This window comes from Phyllobates terribilis, unplaced genomic scaffold (assembly GCF_046119375.1).
Source record: "Phyllobates terribilis strain yellow unplaced genomic scaffold, ASM4611937v1 Scaffold_17__1_contigs__length_24005725, whole genome shotgun sequence".
In the NCBI taxonomy this organism is placed as follows: Eukaryota; Metazoa; Chordata; class Amphibia; order Anura; family Dendrobatidae; genus Phyllobates; species Phyllobates terribilis.
Window position 1 is genome coordinate 16,793,027 of NW_027362777.1, and position 23,286 is coordinate 16,816,312.

At 48.8% G+C, this 23,286-nt stretch overlaps 2 protein-coding genes across 2 annotated transcripts in view; one reads left to right on the forward strand and one right to left on the reverse strand.

Moving 5' to 3' along the window:
* Positions 1 to 23,286, reverse strand: part of LOC141176120 (uncharacterized) — a 51,379-nt gene that overhangs the window by 7,113 nt on the left and 20,980 nt on the right. Inside the window, exons 2-3 of the mRNA XM_073660115.1 lie at positions 17,181 to 17,285; positions 16,774 to 16,872 (exon numbers count right to left, since the gene is read on the reverse strand). Coding sequence (XP_073516216.1) covers positions 16,774 to 16,839 — 66 coding nt within the window. The 5' untranslated portion in view covers positions 16,840 to 16,872; positions 17,181 to 17,285. The remainder of the gene's footprint in view (positions 1 to 16,773; positions 16,873 to 17,180; positions 17,286 to 23,286) is intronic.
* LOC141176122 (gastrula zinc finger protein XlCGF66.1-like) overlaps positions 13,899 to 23,286 on the forward strand; it is a 30,877-nt gene continuing 21,489 nt past the window's right edge. Inside the window, exon 1 of the mRNA XM_073660116.1 lies at positions 13,899 to 13,954. The gene's annotated coding sequence lies outside the window, so the exon portion shown is untranslated. The remainder of the gene's footprint in view (positions 13,955 to 23,286) is intronic.

Genomic DNA, 23,286 nt, shown 5'->3' on the forward strand with positions numbered 1-23,286 from the left:
CTACAGAGACACGAAAATATCCATATCATTCCCTAGCTGATCCGGTCACTAAAAATATGGGTCCCTTCATTTTCAGAATTATGAAACTTTAGTTATTCCATATTTCGTTTTGACTCCGAAGATCCTGCAGTCTTTGTTAAACCCGTTTTGAGCCTAAACGAGCCATTTCCTCTTTCCTTCCATCTCTGCCCCTATGCTGGAAGGTGTCAACCTATCCCAGGTCTCTGCTAAGAGGAGATGCATTTGTATGTAGAATAGGCTACTGAGCTCCTTGTACTGTTATTTGCATACCGACAGCTGCGTGGAGTGTCAGCTCTCCTCTGGAGACAAATGGTGGATAAGGGAGGGATGAAGAGGGGTTTCAGGGACAGAGAATTTGTTAATACTTTCTCAATATTTCCCTGACAGAAACTATGCACTAAAAGGTCCCTAATTGACTGAACCTTTCTGAAAGTTATTGTAGGAGTAGATCCCACAGAACCCTCAGGTCCGGGTCAGCCACAAGTATATCCCAGTGTTTTCTGAGGATATGAAAGATACAGTCACTCTAATTGTCGTAAGTTTTTCTTACTCGTGTTGTTCTATCTTTTTCTTGGTCTCTTGGATAGGTATGGAGGAGTGTCTGTCTCTCCCATTTTTCTGCAAACGATGATGTGGAATCCAAAATGTACCACGAGTACACTTTTTCCCTTAATCTGATGTTCAGGTCTATTGCCTGTATATTAAAATCTGTGACATTAGAGCAGTACCCTCTCAACAGTAAAAATTGTCCCTTGGGTATTCCTCTTTTTATGAGGTTGGGTTGGTGGATATCCAACTTCAATAGTTTATTAGTACTTGAAGGTTTATGATAGATGAGTGTTCCTAGGGTCCCATTGCAATCTTTCTTGATTAGTACATCCAGGAATGGCAACTGGTAATAATTAAATTCAGATGTAAATCTCAGGTAGTCTCTATTGATGTTGAGTTCCCTGTTGAGTTCCCTGACAAATTCAAAAGATTGTTCACTCGTCCCTGACCAGATAATAAAAATGTCGTAAATATATTTGTACCATACCCCAATATATGGATGCCACCACTTATGATCATCCCTGAACATTGTGGTTTCCTCCCACCAGCTCAGCAATACTTTAGCATGTGATGGTGCACAGGGGCTCCCCATCGCAGTACCCCTGAGCTGGTGGAAGTATTTCCTGTCAAAAAGAAAGAAGTTATGAGTAATAGCGAATTTTAGAAGATCCTCCATGAAGTCATTATGTCTGCTACACTCTATTGACCTCGATTTCAAGAAATGTCTTACTCCTCTGATACCATCCTCATGCGGTATATTACTGTACAAAGCCTCGATATCTAGTAAGGCCTGCTCCCCTACATGCATGTATACATGCTCGAGGGTCTACATGTAGGGGAGCAGGCAAAGGGAAAACCATTTTCCAGAGGAATTATTCCAACTATAAAACCTCAGGCGGTACTGTGGGAACATTACACATCATAAATACTGCCTAAGGGGCATAATGGGGGCATTACACTGTGTGGGGGCATCATACATACTGCATATGGGGCATAATGGGGGCATTACACTGTGTGGGGGCATCATACATCCTGCATAAGGGGCATAATTGGGACATTACACTGTGTGGGGGCATCATACATACTGCATATGGGGCATAATGGGGACATTACACTGTGTGGGGGCATCATACACACTGCATAAGGGGAATAATGGGGGCATTACACTGTGTGGGGGGCATCATACTGCATAAGGGGCATAATGGGGGTATTAAATTGTGTGGGGGGCATCATACATTCTGCATAAGGGGTATAATGGGAGCATTACACTGTGTGGGGGCATCATACATACTGCATAAGGGGCATAATGGGGGCATTACATTGTGTGGGGGCATCATACATACTACATAAGGGGCATTACACTGTGGGGGGCATCATACATACTGCATAAGGGGCATTACACTGTGTGGGGGCATCATACATACTGTATAAGGGGCATAATGGGGGCATTACACTGTGGGGGGCATCATACATACTACATAAGGGGCATAATGGGGGCATTACACTGTGGGGGGCATCATACATCCTGGATAAGGGGCATAATGGGGGCATTACACTGTGGGGGGCATCATACATACTGCATAAGGGACATAATGGGGGCATTACACTGTGTGGGGGCATCATACATCCAGCATAAGGGGCATAAAGGAGGCATTACACTGTGTGGGGACATCATACATCCTGCATAAGGGGCATAATGGGGGCATTACACTGTGGGGGCATCATACATCCTGCATAAGGGGCATAATGGGGGCATTACACTGTGGGGGGCATCATACATACAGCATAAGGGGCATAATGGGGGCATTACACTGTGGGGGGCATCATACATACTGCATAAGGGACATAATGAGGGCATTACACTGTGTGGAGCATCATACATCCTGCATAAGGGGCATAATGGGGGCATTACACTGTGTGGGGGCATCATTCATTCGGCATAAGGGGCATTACACTGTGTGGGGGCATCATACATACTGCATAAGGGGCATTACACTGTGTGGGGGCATCATACATCCTGCATAAGGGGCATAATGGCAGCATTACACTGTGTGGGGCATCATACATTCTGCATAAGGGGCATAATGGGGGCATTACACTGTGTGGGGCATCATACATACTGCATAAGGGGCATAATGGGGGCATTACATTGTGTGGGGCATCATACATCCTGCATAAGGGGCATAATGGGGGCATTACACTGTGTGGGGGCATCATACATCCTGCATAAGGGGCATAATGGGGGCATTACACTGTGTGGGGGCATCATACATCCTGCATAAGGGGCATAATGGGGGCATTACACTGTGGGGCATCATACATCCTGCATAAGGGGCATAATGGGGGCATTACACTGTGTGGGGGGCATCATACATCGTGCATAAGGGGCATAATGGGGGCATTACACTGTGGGGGGCAGTAAAGGGGTCCTGTACCATGAGAACAATACGTTTCCTCCCTTCCTGTCTCCATAGTTGGGTCGTATGCATCTATTACAGGAAACAGAACAAAAACCTTATGATTCTTATAAAGGGGCAACACAAGACCCCAAAAGAGTCTCGGTGCTGAAGGGGTTAATGCCCCCTGCGCCCAGTAATGGGGTCTCCACATACCTCCACCTGCAGAGCCGCCACCACATATATGGCTGCTCTGTGCGCACAGGACCTGTGATGAGGTCACAGGAGGGGAGGAGTCAGGAGTCACATGATCAGGGGCCTCAGTGGATGCAGGACTCTGCTGTGCTGGTTGTCATGGTGCTGGATGAGCTGAAGTTTATGTGTGGGGTCAGGAGGGGTTTACAGTGTGGATATAGCAGAGCCGCGTGTGTACGAGGCGTACGGAGCGGAGCCTCGCGTGTACGAGGTGTACGGAGCGGAGCCGCGTGTGTACGAGGTGTATGGAGCAGAGCCGTGTGTGTACGAGGTGTACGGAGCAGAGCCGCGTGTGTACGAGGTGTACGGAGCAGAGCCGTGTGTGTACGAGGCGTACGGAGCGGAGCCGCGTGTGTACGAGGTGTACGGAGCGGAGCCGCGTGTGTACGAGGTGTACAGAGCGGAGCCGCGTGTGTAAGAGGTGTACGGAGCGGAGCCGCGTGTGTACGAGGTGTACGGAGCAGAGCCGCGCGTGTACGAGGCGTACGGAGCAGAGCCGCGCGTGTACGAGGCGTACGGAGCGGAGCCGCGTGTGTACGAGGCGTGCGGAGCCGCGTGTGTACGAGGTGTACGGAGCGGAGCCGCGTGTGTACGAGGTGTACGGAGCGGAGCCGCACATGTACGAGGTGTACGGAGCAGAGCTGCGCGTGTACGAGGTGTACGGAGCAGAGCCGCGCGTGTACGAGGTGTACGGAGCAGAGCCGCGCGTGTACGAGGTGTACGGAGCGGAGCCGCATGTGTACGAGGCGTACGGAGCAGAGCCGCGTGTGTACGAGGCGTACGAAGCAGAGCCGTCTGTACGAGGCGCACGGAGCGGAGCCGTGTGTACGAGGTGTACGGAGCGGTGCCGCGCGTGTACGAGGTGTACGGAGCGGAGCCGCGCGTGTACGAGGTGTACGGAGCGGAGCCGCATGTGTACGAGGTGTACGGAGCGGAGCCGCGTGTGTACGAGCTGTACGGAGCAGAGCCGTGTGTGTACGGAGCGGAGCCGCGCGTGTACGAGGTGTACGGAGCGGAGCCGCGTGTGTACGAGGTGTATGGAGCAGAGCCGTGTGTGTACGAGGTGTACGGAGCAGAGCCGCGTGTGTACGAGGTGTACGGAGCAGAGCCGTGTGTGTACGAGGCGTACGGAGCGGAGCCGCGTGTGTACGAGGTGTACGGAGCGGAGCCGCGTGTGTACGAGGTGTATAGAGCGGAGCCGCGTGTGTAAGAGGTGTACGGAGCGGAGCCGCGTGTGTACGAGGTGTACGGAGCAGAGCCGCGCGTGTACGAGGCGTACGGAGCAGAGCCGCGCGTGTACGAGGCGTACGGAGCGGAGCCGCGTGTGTACGAGGCGTACGGAGCGGAGCCGCGTGTGTACGAGGTGTACGGAGCGGAGCCGCGTGTGTACGAGGTGTACGGAGCGGAGCCGCACATGTACGAGGTGTACGGAGCAGAGCCGCGCGTGTACGAGGTGTACGGAGCAGAGCCGCGCGTGTACGAGGTGTACGGAGCGGAGCCGCGTGTGTACGAGGCGTACGGAGCAGAGCCGCGTGTGTACGAGGCGTACGAAGCAGAGCCGTCTGTACGAGGCGCACGGAGCGGAGGCGTGTGTACGAGGTGTACGGAGCGGTGCCGCGCGTGTACGAGGTGTACGGAGCGGAGCCGCGCGTGTACGAGGTGTACGGAGCGGAGCCGCATGTGTACGAGGTGTACGGAGCGGAGCCGCGTGTGTACGAGCTGTACGGAGCAGAGCCGTGTGTGTACGGAGCGGAGCCGCGCGTGTACGAGGCGTACGGAGCGGAGCCGCGTGTGTGCCAGGTGTACGGAGCGGAGCCGCGCGTGTACGAGGCGTACGGAGCGGAGCCGCGCATGTACGAGGTGTATGGAGCGGAACCACGCGTGTACGAGGTGTATGGAGCGGAGCCGCGCGTGTACGAGGTGTGTGGAGCGGAACCGCGTGTGTACGAGGTGTGCGGAGCCTCATGTGTACGAGGTGTGCGGAGCCGCGTATGTACAAGGTGTACGGAGCGGAGCCGCATGTGTACGAGGCGTACGGAGCGGAGCCGCGTGTGTACGAGGTGTACGGAGCAGAGCCACGTGTGTACGAGGTGTACGGAGCAGAGCCGCGCGTGTACGAGGTGTACAGAGCAGAGCCGCGCGTGTACGAGGTGTACAGAGCAGAGCCGCACGTGTACGAGCTGTACGGAGCAGAGCCGCACGTGTACGAGCTGTACGGAGCAGAGCCGCGCGTGTACGAGCTGTACGGAGCAGAGCCGCGCGTGTACGAGGTGTGCGGAGCGGAGCCGCGCGTATACGAGGTGTACGGAGCGGAGCCGCGCGTGTACGAGGTGTACGGAGCGGAGCCGCGTGTACGAGGTGTACGGAGCGGAGCCGTGCGTGTACGAGGTGTACGGAGCGGGAGCCACGTGTGATACGAGGTGTACGGAGCAGAGCCGCGCGTGTACGAGGTGTACAGAGCAGAGCCACGCGTGTACGAGGTGTACGGAGCAGAGCCACGTGTGTATGAGGTGTATGGAGCGGAACCGCATGTGTACGAGGTGTACAGGGCGGAGCTGCGCGTGTACAAGGTGTACGGAGCAGAGCCGTGTGTGTTTGTCAGTCCTCACTTGTGAGGGCCAATAGCAAAGCCCTCGAGGTGTGAAGAACATACAACCCCCTAAAGTGACCCCATTTCGGACACTGCACCCACAAGGGAAGTCATCTGAGGGTGTAATGGGCGTTCTTACGTTTTTATCCCACAGGTGTCTCACTGATTTCTTTACCTCTCGTTTGTGTGTAAATAATATTACATTTGCTCAGAGCCGCAGTGAGGGGTTCAGCCAGGGGTGGACACACCACCGATGCACCCGGGCCCAGAGGTGAAGGGGGGCCCATGCAGGAAGGGGCGTAGTGCTCAGGCAGTAGACCACGCAGCTGCTATGGGGCCCCTTGACTGAGGGCTGATGCTGCTTATCCCCGTCCACTCCCACCCGTCATGATTTTTGATACCCTGGGCAGAGTGAGGGCATTGAAAAAGGGGGCATGTCATGCAGGAGAGAGGCCGGTGGCCAATGAACGCTTCCCCATCAGACTGATGAGAGCGCTCATTGACTGCTGTGTCTGTCCTCCTGCAGGGACTTGCAATGGGTCTTCTGCCTCCTGCTGTTCCTTTCCCAGAAGCATTTCCTCAAAAAGTAGAGGGAGGGGGAAGAGAGTCCACAGCATCGGACCACACGCTGGGGCAATCAGTCCTGTCTGCTGTGTACCCTCCACAGTGCGTTCTGCAGCCCTCTCCAGAAGACCCCAATAGCATAAAACATTAGTATATGAGTGTATGTATATGTGTGCAGGGCTGCCACCAGGAATTTCAGGTCCCATACTGGCAAAATTTTCTGGCCCCCTGAGACTCCGCCCAGGCTCCACCCCAGCTCCACCTTCACTCCTCGAACCTTCCACAGTCACACCACCCACTGTTGGAAAAACTCCACTTCTGCACCACATCCTCACCAATCACACATTAAGGGTATGTGCCCACGGTCAGGAGCCGCCTGCGGGATAGCCGCATGACTTCTGCCCTCATTTTATGCAAATGAGTGGCACAATTATTTTTTTTTGTACATTGCAGACTTTCCTCATAAAGGTAAAGTCTGTGGAGAAAGTCCACATGTGGACCCACAAGTCAAATTGACATGCTGCTGGTCTGAAAGCAGCCAAAATTAGAAAAATATTGTCTCTGTCCAAATATATATGGACCTCTCTGTACATAGCCAGCAGCTTTTGTTTTGGTCAAAAGATTTTGTAAGCCAACAACATGACAAGGTGGACTCTTCTGGCCGGACCCTGCTCTACTCTAGCCTATTAAACATTTCTTGAAATATCCTGTACTCTTTTTGGTATATTTTTAGTTATTTTTCTTTAAGGGAATGTGTCACGTTTTTTAAAATGACCAATAATAATACATACAAGGGACAAATACCTTCACACTATGGCCGGACCACATAGTGGCCAAATATTACCACATACAAAGAATACCGCCACACCATGACTAGACCACATATTACCACCCCATAGTGACCGAATAATACTACATACAAGGAGCAAATACCACCAAACCATGGCCGGAGGACATATTACCACAAAATAGTGACCCAATAATACCACATAAAAAGAACAAATATCGCCACACCATGACTGGAGTATATATTACCACCTCATAGTCACCGAATAATACCATGTACAAGGGACAAATATCGCCACAACATTACCAGACCACATATTACCACCACATAGTGACCGAATACTACAATACTGATCATTGATAAAAAAAAAACAATACTAATATTACCATAAGTGCCATTATACACAGGAGCTCTTTACATAGTATACAGTGTATAGTGTCAGTGTACAGGTAATACAGGGATCACCAGTAACATTATACACAGGAGCTCTGTACATATAGTGTCAGTGTACAGGTAATATAGTGATCTCCAGTGACATTATACACAGGAGCTCTGTATATAGTGTCAGAGTACAGATAATACAGGGATCACCGGTGACATTATACACAGGAGCTCTGTATATAGTGTCAGTGTAAAGGTAATACAGGGATCACCAGTGACATTATACACAGGAGCTCTGTATATAGTGTCAGTTTACAGGTAATACAGGGATCACCAGTGACATTATACACAGGAGCTCTGTATATACTGTCAGTGTACAGGTAATACAGGGATCACCAGTGACATTATAGCCTCTATATTTTTATTAGATATCTGTTTTTTTTTCGATAACTTATTGTGGGTTGATCGTAGAGGCCCAAAAGTGACTCCATATGTTCTGTTATGATTTTACCTTTCCCCAGAGACCACACACGGTATAGCTGCCGTCTATTTTGTTACTTTTGCAGCACAGCTCCCCAGAGAGGCTTACAGAGATGGGAAAATATCCATATTATTCCTTAGCTGACCCTGCCATCCAAAATATAGGCCCCATTATTATCGGACATATGGAACTTTAGTTATTCCATATTGGCTTTGGGCCGTCTGCAGGCCTTTGTTACATTCTCTTTGAAGCACTGGGAATATAACCTTCTCAGTTAGCTGTAAATCTATCACAAGCCTGTGTTAATTGGGTTTGGTAGCACCTTTTGGGCCAGCATTTGCTTACAAGGCCCTTCTCATGTGTGTGTTGATTTGCATAGAGGCAACTGGCCAAAGTGTCAGCTCTTCTACCGTGGACAATTACTATAGGGGAGGAGGGAAGAGGAGTCTGGGAGAGAGACTTCTTAATATCTATGACAGGGGAGAAGAAAAGATTTTCAATATTTCCATGACAATATGTTTTTCATTGATACAGAAAGAAATGCTATACCTATAGCCTCACGATCAAGTTTTGCATCAGACTCTATTTTGACGTATCCCATTGCAATTGCTCTGTTATACATCCAACTCCTGGATAGCATGGATTTGTACGCTCCATCTAATCTGATTCACCATTGCAATGTTCTACAGTAATCTCAGCAGTGTTTTGTACATACTTGTTTTCGTCTGTTTTACAATGATGCATCTATTTGCCTCCCGTTGATATGATTGATAATGCTCGGTATATCTGCGACTCTATGATCCTTTGCCAGGATATTATGCTTTGCACCAGATCAGATGTGGGTGTATTTCCTAACATCGGTGGTTTTCACGCAAATTTCCTGCAATAGACAGTTTATATACAGGGTGGGATACAAATATGCATGAACAAGAGTATGAGCTTTAATTCTGTGTTCCTTGTATATAGTATTACTTGTATGTAGTAATATGTGGTCTGGTCATGGTGTGGTGGTATTTGTTCCTTGTATGTGGTGTTCGGTCACTATGTGGTGGTTATATGTCGTCCGGTCACGGTGTGACGGTTTTTGTCCCTTTGTATGTGATATTAATTGAAAAAATGTATGTGACACATTCCCTTAAAGAAAAATAAAGAAAAATATACCTAAATAGAGTACTGGATATTTTAAGAAATGTTTAATAGGTTAGAGTAGAGTAGGGCCCTGCCAGAAGAGTCTACCTTGTCGTGGCAGCAGCTTACAAAATCTTTGGCCAAAACAAAAGCTGCTGCTATGTACAGTGCCTTGTGAAAGTATTTGCCCTCCTTGAACTTTTCTACCTTTTGCCACATTTCTGGCTTCAAACATAAAGATATAAAATTCTAATTTTTGGGGAAAGAACCAACAAGTGGGACACAATCGTGAAGTCGAACGAAATTTATTGGATATTTTAAACTTTTTAAAAAAATTAAAAACTGAAAAGTGTGGCGTGCAATATTATTCAGCTCCTTTGAGTTAATACTTTGTAGCTCCACCTTTTGCTGCGATTACAGCTGCAAGTCACCTGGGGTATGTCTCTATCAGTTTTGAACATCGAGAGGCTGAAATTCTTGCCCATTCTTCTTTGCAAATCAGCTCGAGCTCATTGAGGTTGGATGGAGGGCGTTTATGAACAGCAGTTTTCATCTCTTTCCACAGATTCTCGATTGGATTCAGGTCTGGACTTTGACTTGGCCATTCTAACACCTGGATACGTTTATTTTTGAACCATTCCATTGTAGATTTTGCTTTATGTTTGGGATCATTGTCTTGTTGGAAGATAAATCTCCTTCCCAGTCTCAGGTCTTTTGCAGACTCCAACAGGTTTTCTTCCAGAATGGTCCTGTATTTGGCTCCGTCCATCTTCCCATCAATTTTAACCATCTTCCCTGTCCGTGCTGAAGAAAAGCAGGCCCAAACCATGATGCTGACAGTGAGGATGGTGTTTTGAAGGTGATGAGCTGTGTTGCTTTTACGCCAAACATATCGTTTTGCATTGTGGCCAAAAAAGTTTGATTTTGGTTTCATCTGACCAGAGCACCTTATTCCACATGTTTGGTGTGTCTCCCAGGTGGCTTGTGGCAAACTTCAAACGAGACTTTTTATGGATATCTTTGAGAAATGGCTTTCTTTTTGCCACTCTTCCATAAAGGCCAGATTTGTGCAGTGTACAACTGATTGTTATCCTATGGACAGACTCTCCCACCTCAGCTGTAGATCTCTGCTGTTCATCTAGAGCAGGGTTCCCCAACTCCAGTCCTCAAGGCCCACCAACAGGTCATGTTTTCAGGATTTCCTTAGTATTGCACAGGTGATGGAATTATTGCCTGTGCAGGTGATGCAATTATGACCTGAGCAATACTAAGGAAATCCTGAAAACATGACCTGTTGGTGGGCCTTGAGGACTGGAGTTGGGGAACCCTGATCTAGAGTGATCATGGGCCTTTTGGCTGCATCTCTGATCAGTCTTCTCCTTGTTCGAGATGAAAGTTTAGAGGGACGGCCGGGTCTTGGTAGATTTGCAGTGGTCTGATACTCCTTCCATTTCAATATGATCGCTTGCACAGTGCTCCTTGAGATGTTTAAAACTTGGGAAATCTTTTTGTATCCAAATCCGGCTTTAAACTTCGCCACAACAGTATCTCGGACCTGCCTGGTGTGTTCCTTGGTCTTCATGATGCTCTCTGCACTTGAAACAGAACCCTGAGACTATCACAGAGCAGGTGCATTTATACGGAGACTTGATTACACAAGGTGGATTCTATTTATCATTACCAGTCATTTAGGACAGCATTGGATCATTCAGAGATCCTCACTGAACTTCTGGAGTGAGTTTGCTGCTCTGAAAGTAAAGGGGCCGAATAATATTGCACACCCCACTTTTTTAATTTTTTAAAAAGTTTAAAATATCCAATAAATTTCGTCCCACTTTTTGTTGATTCTTCTGAAAAAATTAGAATTTTATATCTTTATGTTTGAAGCCAGAAATGTGGCAAAAGGTAGAAAAGTTCAAGGGGGCCAAATACTTTCATAAGGCACAGTATGTGATCTGGTGTTCTATGGGAACTGTCAGGGTATGTGCACATGGTCAGGAGCCGCTGTGGGTTTGACACTGCAGCTTATGCAGCAACAAACCTGCAGCGGCAGGTGTTACAGCATAGTGTATAGGATTTCTAGAAATCCCATGTCCACTATGCAACTCTGTGGACCTATGGATCACCCACGAAAACTGGCATGCGTCGCATCTTTCAGACCCGCATCATGTCAATTTCTCTTGCAGGTCTACATGTGGACTTTCTCCACAGTCTAACTTCTATGAGGAAACTCCACATATACAAAAAAAAAAAAATTGCACCACTCAATTGCATAAAATGAGGGCAGAAGCCGCACGTCTATCCCGCAGCTTTGGGGCCGCAGGCACCTCCTGAGCGTGGGCACATACCCTTAATGTGTGATTGATAAGGATGTGGTGCAGAAGTGGAGTTTTTCCAAGAGTGGGCGGTGTGACTGTGGAAGGTTCGAGGAGTGGAGGTGGAGCCTGGGCGGGTCTCCAGGGTGCCTAAAAAGTTTTTGCCAGTATGGGGCCTGAAATTCCTGGTGCCAGCCCTGCAGACATATACATACACTCATATACTAATCTTATATGATATTGCTGTCTTCTGGAGAGGGCTGCGGAACCCACTGTGGAGGAAGGAACACAGCTCAGACAGGACTGATTTCAGCTTCCTGCCCCTGCGTGCTGTCAGATGCTATGGACTCTCCTCCCCAACCCCCTACTCTTAGAGGAAATTCTACTGGGAAAGGAACAGCAGGAGGCAGAAGACCCACTGTGAGACCCTGCAGGAGGACAGACACAGCAGCCAATGAGCGCTCTTATCAGTCTGATGGGGAAGAGTTCATTGGCCAGCGGCCTCTCTCCTGCATGACATACCCCCTTTTTCAATGGCCTCACTCTGCCCAGGGTATTAAAAATCATTACGGGTGGGAGTGGACGGGGTTAAGCAGCATCAGCCCTCAGTCAAGGGGCTCCATAGCAGCTGCGTGGTCTACTGCCTGAGCACTAAGCCCCTTCCTGCATGGGCCCCCCTTCACCTCTGGGCCCGGGTGCATCGGCGGTGTGTCCACCCCTGGCTGAACCCCTCGCTGCGGCTCTGAGCAAATGTAATATTATTTACACACAAACGAGCGGTAAAGAAATCAGTGAGACACCTGTGGGATAAGAACGTAAGAACGCCCATTACACCCTCTTCCCTGGTGGGTGCAGTATCCGAAATGGGGTCATTTTAGGAGGTCGTATGTTCATCACACTTCGAGGGCTTTGCTATTGGCCGTTCCGTACACCTCGCACACACATGGCTCCGCTCCATACACACAGCTCCGATCTCTACACCTCGTAAACACGCGGCTCCTCTTCCTACAGCTTGTACACGTGTGGCTCTGCTCCACATGTCTCTGCTCTGTACACCTCATACACACGGCTCATCTCCGTACACCTCGTACACACAGATCCGCGCGGCTTCGCTCCGTACACATCGTACACGCGTGGCTCCGCTCCCTACACCTCATACACGCGCGGCTCCGCTCCGTACACCTCGTACACGCGCGGCTAAAGCTCCGTACACCTCGTACACGCGCGGCTAAAGCTCCGTACACCTCGTACACGCGCGGCTAAAGCTCCGTACACCTCGTACACGCGCGGCTCAGTTCCGTACGCCTCGTACACGCGCGGCTCCGCACGCCTCGTACACGCGCGGCTCCGCTTCGCACGCCTCGTACACGCGCGGCTAAAGCTCCGTACGCCTCGTACACGCGCGGCTAAAGCTCCGTACGCCTCGTACACGCGCGGCTAAAGCTCCGTATGCCTCGTGCACGCGCGGCTCCGCTCCGTACGCCTCGTACACGCGCGGCTCAGCTCCGTACGCCTCGTACACGCGCGGCTAAAGCTCCGTACGCCTCGTACACGCGCGGCTCAGCTCCGTACGCCTCGTACACGCGCGGCTCAGCTCCGTACGCCTCGTACACGCGCGGCTCAGCTCCGTACGCCTCGTACACGCGCGGCTCAGCTCCGTACGCCTCGTACACGCTCGGCTCGGCTCCGTTCGCCTCGTACACGCGCGGCTCAGCTCCGTACGCCTCGTACACGCGCGGCTAAAGCTCCGTACGCCTCGTGCACGCGCGGCTAAAGCTCCGTACGCCTCGTGCACGCGCGGCTAAAGCTCCGTACGCCTCGTGCACGCGCGGCTAAAGCTCCGTACGCCTCATGCACGCGCGGCTAAAGCTCCGTACACCTCGTGCACGCGCGGCTCCGCTCCGTACGCCTCGTACACGCGCGGCTCCACTCCGTACGCCTCGTACACACGCGGCTCCGCTCCGTACACCTCGTACACACGCGGCTCCGCTCCGTACACCTCGTACACACGCGGCTCCGCTCCGTACACCTCGTACACACGCGGCTCCGCTCCGTACACCTCGTACACACGCGGCTCCGCTCCGTACTTCTCGTACACACGTGGCTCTGCTCCGTACACCTCGTACACACGCGGCTCCGCTCCGTACACCTCGTACACGCGGCTCCGCTCCGTACACCTCGTACACACGCGGCTCCGCTCCGTACACCTCGTACACACGCGGCTCTGCTCCGTACACCTCGTACACGCCCGGCTCTGCTCCGTACACCTCGTACACACACGGCTCTGCTACATCCACACTGTAAACCCCTCCTGACCCCACACATAAACTTCAGCTTATCCAGCACCATGACAACCAGCACAGCAGAGTCCTGCATCCACTGAGGCCCCGGATCATGTGACCCCTGACTCCTCCCCTCCTGTGACCTCATCACAGCTCCTGTGCGCACAGAGCAGCCATATATGTGGTGGCGGCTCTGCAGGTGGAGGTATGTGGAGACCCCATTACTGGGCGCAGGGGGCAGTAACCCCTTCAGCACGGGGACTCTTTTGGGGTCTTGTGTTGCCCCTTTATAAGAATCATAAGGTTTTTGTTCTGTTTCCTGTAATAGATACATAGACCCAACTATGGAGACAGGAAGGGGGAAACGTATTGTTCTCATAGTACAGGACCCCTTTACTGCCCCCACACAGTGTAATGCCCCCATTATGCCCCTTATGCAGTATGTATGATGCCCCCACACAGTGTAATGCCCCCCATTATGCCCCTTATGCAGGATGTATGATGCCCCCACACAGTGTAATGCCCCCATTATGCCCCTTATGCAGGATGTATGATGCCCCCACACAGTGTAATGCCCCCCATTATGCCCCTTATGCAGGATGTATGATGCCCCCACACAGTGTAATGCCCCCATTATGCCCCTTATGCAGGATGTATGATGCCCCCACAGTGTAATGCCCCCATTATGCCCCTTATGTAGTATGTATGATGCCCCCCACACAGTGTAATGCCCCCATTATGCCCCTTATACAGGATGTATGATGCCCCCACGCAGTGTAATGCCCCCATTATGCCCCTTATGCAGGATGTATGATGCCCCCACACAGTGTAATGCCCCCATTATGCCCCTTATGCAGGCTGTATGATGCCCCCACACAGTGTAATGTCCCTATTATGCCCCTTATGCAGTATGTATGATGCCCCCCACACAGTGTAATGTCCCTATTATGCCCCTTATGCAGTATGTATGATGCCCCCCACACAGTGTAATGTCCCTATTATGCCCCTTATGCAGGATGTATGATGCCCCCACACAGTGTAATGTCCCTATTATGCCCCTTATGCAGGATGTATGATGCCCCCCACGCAGTGTAATGCCCCCATTATGCCCCTTATGCAGTATGTATGATGCCCCCCACACAGTGTAATGCCCCCATTATGCCTCTTATGCAGGATGTATGATGCCCCCACACAGTGTAATGCCCCCATTATGCCCCTTATGCAGTATGTATGATGCCCCCACACACTGTAATGCCCCCCTTATGTAGTATGTATGACACCCCCACAAAGTGTAATGTCCCCATTATGCCCCTTAAACAGTATATATGATGCCCCTTATGCAGTATGTATAATGCCCCCCACACAGTATAATCTTCCCACAGTACCGCCTGAGGTTGGAATAAACTTTCTGGAAAATGGTCTTCCCTTTCCCTGCTCCCCTACATGTAGACCCTCGAGTATGTATACATGGATGTAGGGGAGCCGGCCTTACTAGATATTGACGCTTTGTACAATAATATACCACATGAGGATGGTATCAGAGGAGTAAGACGTTTCTTGAAATCGAGATCAATAGAGTGTAGCAGACATAATGACTTCATGGAGGATCTTCTAAAATTCACTTTTACTCATAATTTCTTCCTTTTTGACAGGAAGTACTTTCCCCTAACTCAGCGGTACTGTGATGGGGAGCCCCTGTGCCCCCTCGTATGCTAACCTATTCCTGGGCTAGTGGGAGAAAACCACAATATTCGGGGATGATCATAAGTGGTGGCATCCATATACTGGGACATAGTATAGATATATTGACGACATTCTTGCTCGGGGACGAGTGAAAAGTTTCTTGAATTTGTCAGGGAACTCAACATCAATAGAGTGGGCCTTAGATTTACATCAGAGGTTAATTATTACCAGTTGCCTTTCCTGGATGTTCTAAATAAGATATAGCAGGATGGGACCCTAGGGACACTTATCTACAAAATACTTACAAACACTAGTAAACTATTGAAGTGGGATAGCCACCACCCCATCCCCCTAAAAAAATAAACAAAACAAAAAAAAAAAAACTATATCCATGGGTCAATTTTTATGGTTGAGAAGAACTGCTCTAATGTCACAGATTTTAATATACGGGCAATAGACATGAACACCAGATTCATAGGACAAGGGTACAGACACTCCTTCATACCTAACCAAGAGACCAAGAAAAAGATGGGATAACATGAGTAATAGGAACTTAGGACAATCAGAGTGACCATATCTTTAATATCCTCAGAAAACACTAGGGTGTACTTGTAGTCAACCTGGACCTGGGAGTGCCGTGTGATCTACTCCCACAATAACTTTCAGAAAGTGTCGGTCAATTAGGGACCGTTTAGTTTACAATTCTGGACAGCCAATCACAGCATTTCTCACTGTTTCTGGCAATCAGATTGCAGCCTGGGATCGGTGCTCATAAGAGCATCGATCCTAGGCTCTTGCAAAGAGACCCCAGCCCTCTCCCCCACCCGCTGTGATCGGTGTGATCGCCAATTACATCGATCGCACCGATCATAGCGCCACCGCGCGGTGACTGGGCGGTCACGGGGTGGTGACCGGCTTGTAACCTACCTGTCACCGCCCCATGACCCCTTGTGATGTCAGCAGAGGCCTCAGACAGCTCTGATTGGAGCGATCAATGATGACATCGATCGCTCCAATCAGAGTACCTGAACACAGGTGACAAGGCGGTCACAGGGCGGTGACTGACTTGTCACCTGCCTGTGACCCCCTGTGATGCTGCCCAGGCCCCAGCCATCTCTGATTGGTGTAATCGATGTCATCATCGATCACACCAATCAGAGTTCCTGACCGGGAGGTGATTGGCCTGTGACCTGGCTGTCACCACCCTATCATTCCCCCTGTGACCACCCTGCAGTTCCTCACACTTGGTGAGGATTTCTACGGAGCGGTCACGTTTGATCACCTCTGTGCTGGGCCTTGTGTTGCCACAGAAGCACCTGTGACACCACAAGACTTTCTCACCTGCTCCAGTTGCTGCTGCTCTGGTGTCCTGCTGCGGTCTTCTGGGTCCTGGGTCTCCTGCTCCATGTCCTGCTGCTGCAGATCTTACTCCTGGACCTGCTGCTGAAAGAAGAACAGAGAAGACTTTGGTAAGTCCATCTCTGTTCTCCCCACATCCACCCCAAACCACTCCTTTTTACCCACCCTGCCCCCAGTTTGTTTGTTTGTTTTGTGCGTCCTGCAGCGGCCGCGTGCTGACCAGTGACTACGTCACTGAACAACGTCCAAGCTCGCTGCATTTCATGATGTTATTTCATCCCTGTCACTTTATTTCTCCTCCCCCCTCACTTTGCACCACCTCCGTGCTTACATCCAGCAGCCACCGATCAGCACTCGTGCTCGCTACTTTACCTTTTTTTCCAACTAACCTTTTTTTTTCTAGAGGGCGGTCCCGCTGTCCGATTGTGTGCCGTGCTGGGCCACAGAAGCCTGCTCCAGAAGACATCTTACAGAAGACATCTGATAGACGACATCTGAAAGACAACAACTGTAAGTAGGATTTTTTGATCCCTCCTTATCCACCCCAATCCCCCTCTCCCCCTTCCCATACCCCTTTCTGCCTCCAAGTGCTGATCATCACTTCATCGCTCGACTGTTGTCTGTTTTTCTTTTTTTTTTGCGTTTCGTGCAGCGGCCGAGCGCTGATCAGTGACCACAGATCTTATTCCAATCGCATACCTTTTTGCCGTCCAGTGAGCGTCAGTCACAGATAGCCTGGCATCGCTAATCAGCAGGTGCTCTGCCCAAAGAAAAATTTTTCATTTGATATCCTGTTAGCAGCTAGAAGGTGGCACTCCAGCAAGCGATTGAATATGAAGATCCTTTATTCTTTACAATTTTAAAACATGGAGCCGGGAAAGCGGGAGTCCTTCAGGTGCTGCTGAACCGCCACTCAGACACCCCAGGAGAAAAGATGAACCAGCGCCCTCCCCCCACTACTGACCCCGTGTGGACCTCGCCCCCCCCAAAATTATGAGCCACTGATTCCTGATTTTGTGGCGGAATCAGGAATCAAGTTTGACACCACCGGCCTCACAGAACTAGACTTTTTCAAAGTCTTTTTCTCTGAGGATCTTGTAAACCTCATGGTGGGCTTTATACGCTCATCAATTTTTGGAACAAAACCCCTCTTCATCATTTTCTAACTGGTCTCCTGTACACGCAGTAGAAATAATGAAGTTTTGGGGCCTGGTCCTTCATATGGGATCATGAAGAAGCCAGAACTTTGGCAATATTGGAGTGTTGACGTTTTGTATAACACTCCAGTGTTCCAAAAGGTCATGACCCGGAAAAGTTTTCAGGCCATCACAAGTTCTTGCATTACAACGATAATGCAAGGTGTCCTGCACGCGATGACCCGAACTTTGATCATCTTTTCAAAGTTCGACCGGTCATCGACCACTTCAACAACAAGTTTGCTGAAGTGTACGTGCTCCAAAGGGACATCTGCGTGGATGAGTCCTTAATGGCTTTTATGGAGCTGCTTGGATTCCGGCAGCACCTGCCCAATAAGAAGGCCAGGTTCGGAATCAAGCTGTATAAACTTTGTGAGAGTACCTCAGGGTACACTCACAAGTTTAGAGTTTATGAAGGGAAGGACTCCCGGATTAAATCCCCTGAATGCCCCCCTGTTCTGGTAGTGAGTGGGAAAATTGTGTGGGACTTGTTGCGCACACTGCTGGATAAAGGTTATCACTTGTACTTGGATAACTTTTATACCAGTGTCCCTCTCTTCAAGTCCCTCTCTGTGCGACGTACCGCAGCCTGCGATACTGTCCGCAAAAATAGAGAGGCCTCCCAAAGATGCTAATTGGGCAGCTGCTCAGAAGGGGTGAGAGCAGAGCCCAATGTAGTGACCACCTTCTGGTGGTCAAGTACAAGGACAAGAGGGATGTCCTTTTCTTGACCACCATACATGGTGATGGCAGCACCCTCAGCACTGTACAAGGTCCCACTACACAGGTCGTCAAACCAGACTGTGTAGTGGGGTACAACAAGTACATGGGGGGAGTTGATCTCTCTGATCAAGTCCTCCTGCCGTTCAGTGCTTTGAGAAAGGCCAGGGTGTGGTACAAGAAGTTGGCCATGCACATTGTACAGATGGCAATGCACAATTCTTTCCTTCTATCACAATGTGCAGGCCAGACTTCTACGTTGTACCTTCAGTTCCAGGAGGTTGTTATCAAGGCCCTGATATTTTGCAGTGGTGACGGAGCGGGCCCCAGTACTTCCGGAACTGAAGGTCCTCGAATTGTACCAGACCAGCATTTCCCAGGGCAGATGCCTCACAGCGGAAAAAAAGGTCACAAAAGAAGTGCCGAGTGTGTTTATAAAAGGTGAATACGCAAGGACACCATTTATCAGTGTGACACCTGCCCCGACAAACCTGGCCTGTGCATGAAAGAATGCTTCAAAAAGTACCATACTTCCATGGACTACTAAATTAATTTCTGACGTATGACAACCTGACGAACACTACACAACTGACGTATGACACTACATTATAAGATTCACAAATCGGGTATCCGTTCCAAAAAGGGGGCACTTGTTGGCCATTTCCACTGTTTAGGCACATTAGGGGCTCTGAGAACGTGACATGATGCCCGCAGACTATTCCATCAAAGTCTGCATTCCAAAGCGCGTCACTCCTTCGCTTCCTAGCCCTGACGTGCACCCAAACAGTAGTTTTCTCCAACACATGGGGTATCAGCGTACTCAGGAGGAATTGGACAACAGATTTTGAGGTCCACTTTCTCCTGGTACCCTTGGGAAAATAAAAAAAATTTAGGCTAAAAGATCGTTTTTGTGGAAAAAAAAATTATTTTTTTTTCATGACTCTACGTCATAAACTTTTGCGGAACGCTTGGGGGTCCAAAGTGCTCACCACACTTCTAAATAAGTTCCTTAAGAGGTCTAGTTTCCAAAATGGGGTCACTTGTGGGGGGGTTTCCACTGTTTAGGCACATGGGGTCTGCTGTCAATTCCAGCGAATTTTGCATTGAAAACGTCAAATGGCGCTCCTTCCCTTCCAAGCCCTGCCGTGCGCCCAAACAATGGCTTTCCCCCACATATGGGGTATCAGCATACACAGGAGAAATTGCACAATAACTTTTGGTTTCCAATTTCTCCTGGTACGCTTGTAAAAATAAAAAAAAATTGGAGGTTAAAGTAAAATTTTAGTGAAAAAAAGTTAAATGTTAATTTTTTCCTTTCACGTTCAATTAATTGCTGTGAAGCATGTGAAGGGTTAATAAACTTCTTGAATGTGGTTTTGAGCACCTTGAGGGGTGCAGTTGTTAGAATGGTGTCACTTTTGGATATTTTCTGTCATAAAGACCCCTCAATGTGACTTCAAATGTGACGGGGACCCCAAAAAATGGTTTGTAAACTTTGTTGTAAAAATGAGAAATCGCTGGTCAACTTTTAACCCTTATAGCTCCTTAAAAAAAAAAAAATTGTTTCCAAAATTGTGCTGATGTAAAGTAGACATATGGGAAATGTTATTAATTATTGTGTGTGACATATCTCTCTGATGTAAGGGCATGAAAGTTCAAAGTTTGAAAATTGTAAAACTTTCCCCAAATTTCCATTTTTTTCACAAATAAACGCAAGTGATATCGAAGAAATTTTACCACTGTCATGAAGTACAATATGTCACGAAAAAACATTCTCGGAATCCGGGAGATCCGTTGAAGCTTTCCAGAGTTCTTACCTCATAAAGTGACAGTGGTCAGAATTGTAAAAATTGTCCTGGTCATTAACGTGCAAACCACCCTGGGGCGTAAAGGGGTTAAACTGAATGATTTGGGTCAAACGTTTGAGATATCCTTCCACAAGCTTCTCACAATAGTTCGGTCGGAATTTGGGCCCATTCCTCCTGACAAAACTGGTATAACTGATACAGGTTTGTAGGTCGCCTTGCTCGCAGCCTTTTCAGCTTTGCCCATAAATTTTCAATAGGACTGAGATCAGGGCTTTGTGATGGCCACTCCAAAACATTGACTTTGTTATCCTTAATCCACTTTGTTACCATTTTGGCAGTATGCTTCGGGTCATTGTCCATTTGGAAGACCCTTTTTGCCCATGCTTTAACTTCATGGCTAATGTCTTGAGATGTTGCTTCAGTATTGCCAAATAATATTCTTTTCTCATTATGCCATCTATTTTGTGAAGTGCATCAGTCCCTCCTGCAGCAAGACAACTCCACAACATGATGCTGTCACCCCCGTGTTTCACAGTTGGGATGGTGTTCTTAGGCTTCCAAGCTTCTCCCTTTTTCCTCCAAATGTAACAATGGTAATTATGCCCAAAATTTTAGTTTAATCAAACCACAGGACATGCCTCCAAAAATTAAGGTCTTTGTTCCTGTGAGCATTTGCCAACATTAATCTGGCTTTTTTAGGTTTCTTTTGGAGTAATGGCTTCTTCTTGGCAGAGTGGCCTTTCAGCCCATGTTGATACAGCACTCGTTTCACTGTGGATATTGACACAGTCTTACCAGCTTCCGCCATCATCTTCACAAGGTCTCTCGCTTTTGTCCTTGGGTTGATATGCACATGTTGGACCAAAAGCACGTTCATCTCTGGGACACAGAACCCGCCTACTTCCTGAGCGGTATGATGGCTGGACATTCCCATCTTGTTTGTACTTGCGTATAATTGTTTGTACAGATGAATGAGGCACCTTCAGGTATCTTGAAATTGCACCCAAGGATGAGCTGGACTTGTGCAAGTCCACAATTCTCTTCCTGGTATCTTGGCTGATTTCTTTAGACTTTCGCATGATGCTACACAAAGAAGCAGTGTGTGTCAGGTGTGTATTAAAATACATCCATACGTGTGTCTCTAAATAACTAAGATGTTGCCAAAAAAACGGAAGCTTCCAAACACGTGATATGTGTTGTGTCGGCGTCTCTGCCTCCTGCGCGGCAGAGACGTCGATCCACTCATCACCGTGGCTATGGTTCGGCGTTCCCCGCTATTTCCTCTGGTCTCACCGCAGCATCTTCCCAGGGTGCGTGCACCGCGCGCAGATCCCCCCGGGCACTGTACTCTTAAAGGGGCCGCGCGCGCCGTCCTAAAAAGTCCCTGGCCAATGGCCGGAGGACTGCCCCTATTTAAAGCACCTCCTCAAAAATGGAGGTGCCTGTGCAAAGTTGTGGTTTGTGTTCTAAACACTCTTTCCAGCCCTCAGGTCCCAGTGCTGCCTGCCTGTCTATCAGCCATGTCCGCCTGTCAGTCTGCCTGCCAAGCCTGCCCTTTTACCTGCATTGTCTATCAGCCATGCTCATCTGTTGTGCCTCTTGGCTTTGGCCATCAGTCCCGTGGGAGTCGCCTGCTCTCACTGGAGGTCGGTCCCAGTGTGGCACCTGTTCCACCTTCTCCATCCCTCCTTGGTTCACGGAGTCGATTAAGCCGCCGTGTAGCCAGGGTCCAGTTACGCCCCTCTGGTCCCTCCTCATATCTCAGCACAGAGGTTCCATCACCCGGACCCGTAACAGTATGATCATATGGGCAGTCCAAAATTGTTTAAAGGCATAGTAATCTTAGTGTATGTAAACTTTTGACTTTGCAGTAAGTAATAAATATGCCTTAAAACATTCTCTCTCTCTCATTATTCTGGCATTTGACAAATATTAAAAATTATGGTAATCCTAATTGACCTATAATGGGAAAGGTTTATTCTGATTTAATTTCAGATATTGAGAAAAACGTGAATACAGTGAAGGAAATAATTATTTGATCCCTTGCTGTTTTTGTAAGTTTACCCACTGACAAAGACATGAACAGTCTGTATGGTTTAGAGATGATCTGCAAAGAGGAGTGGACAAAAATTCCTCCTTACATGTGAGCAAACCTCATCATCAACTACAAAAAAAGTCTGACTGCTGTGCCTGCCAACAAGGGTTTTGCCACCAAGTACTAAGTGTTGTTTGCAAGAGGAATCAAATACTTATTTGTCACTACAAAATGAAAATAAATTTATCTAATTTATACAATGTATTTTTTTTTTTTTTTTGGATATTCTATTTCTCAATGTTAAAATTAACCTACCCTTAAAATTACAGACTGTTCATGTCTTTGTCAGTGGGTAAACTTACAAAAACAGCAAGGGATCACAAGGGCTTCTGAGGTACAGCCACCAGTGAGCGGGGTCACCATTGTTGAGGGTGCCAACCTCCCCAGCTAGGCAGTATAAGCTTTGTTTAGGTACAGGATAGGGTAAGGTAGTGACCGTGTCAATTATTTAGCAGCATCATTGTTTAGATCTGTTTATATACATCCACAACAAGCCATTCAGCTTGTAATTTTGCTAGTTTTAAGTACATATCTGCTGTTAGTCCAGTTTTTAATGCATATATTTAATAAATGTTTAAGATTTTACTTTAGGGAGGTTTTCCCACAGTACTGCCCCCTACACCCACTATATGGTTTCATCCACTCCACCGACTACCCCAGTGCTGATTAATAAATA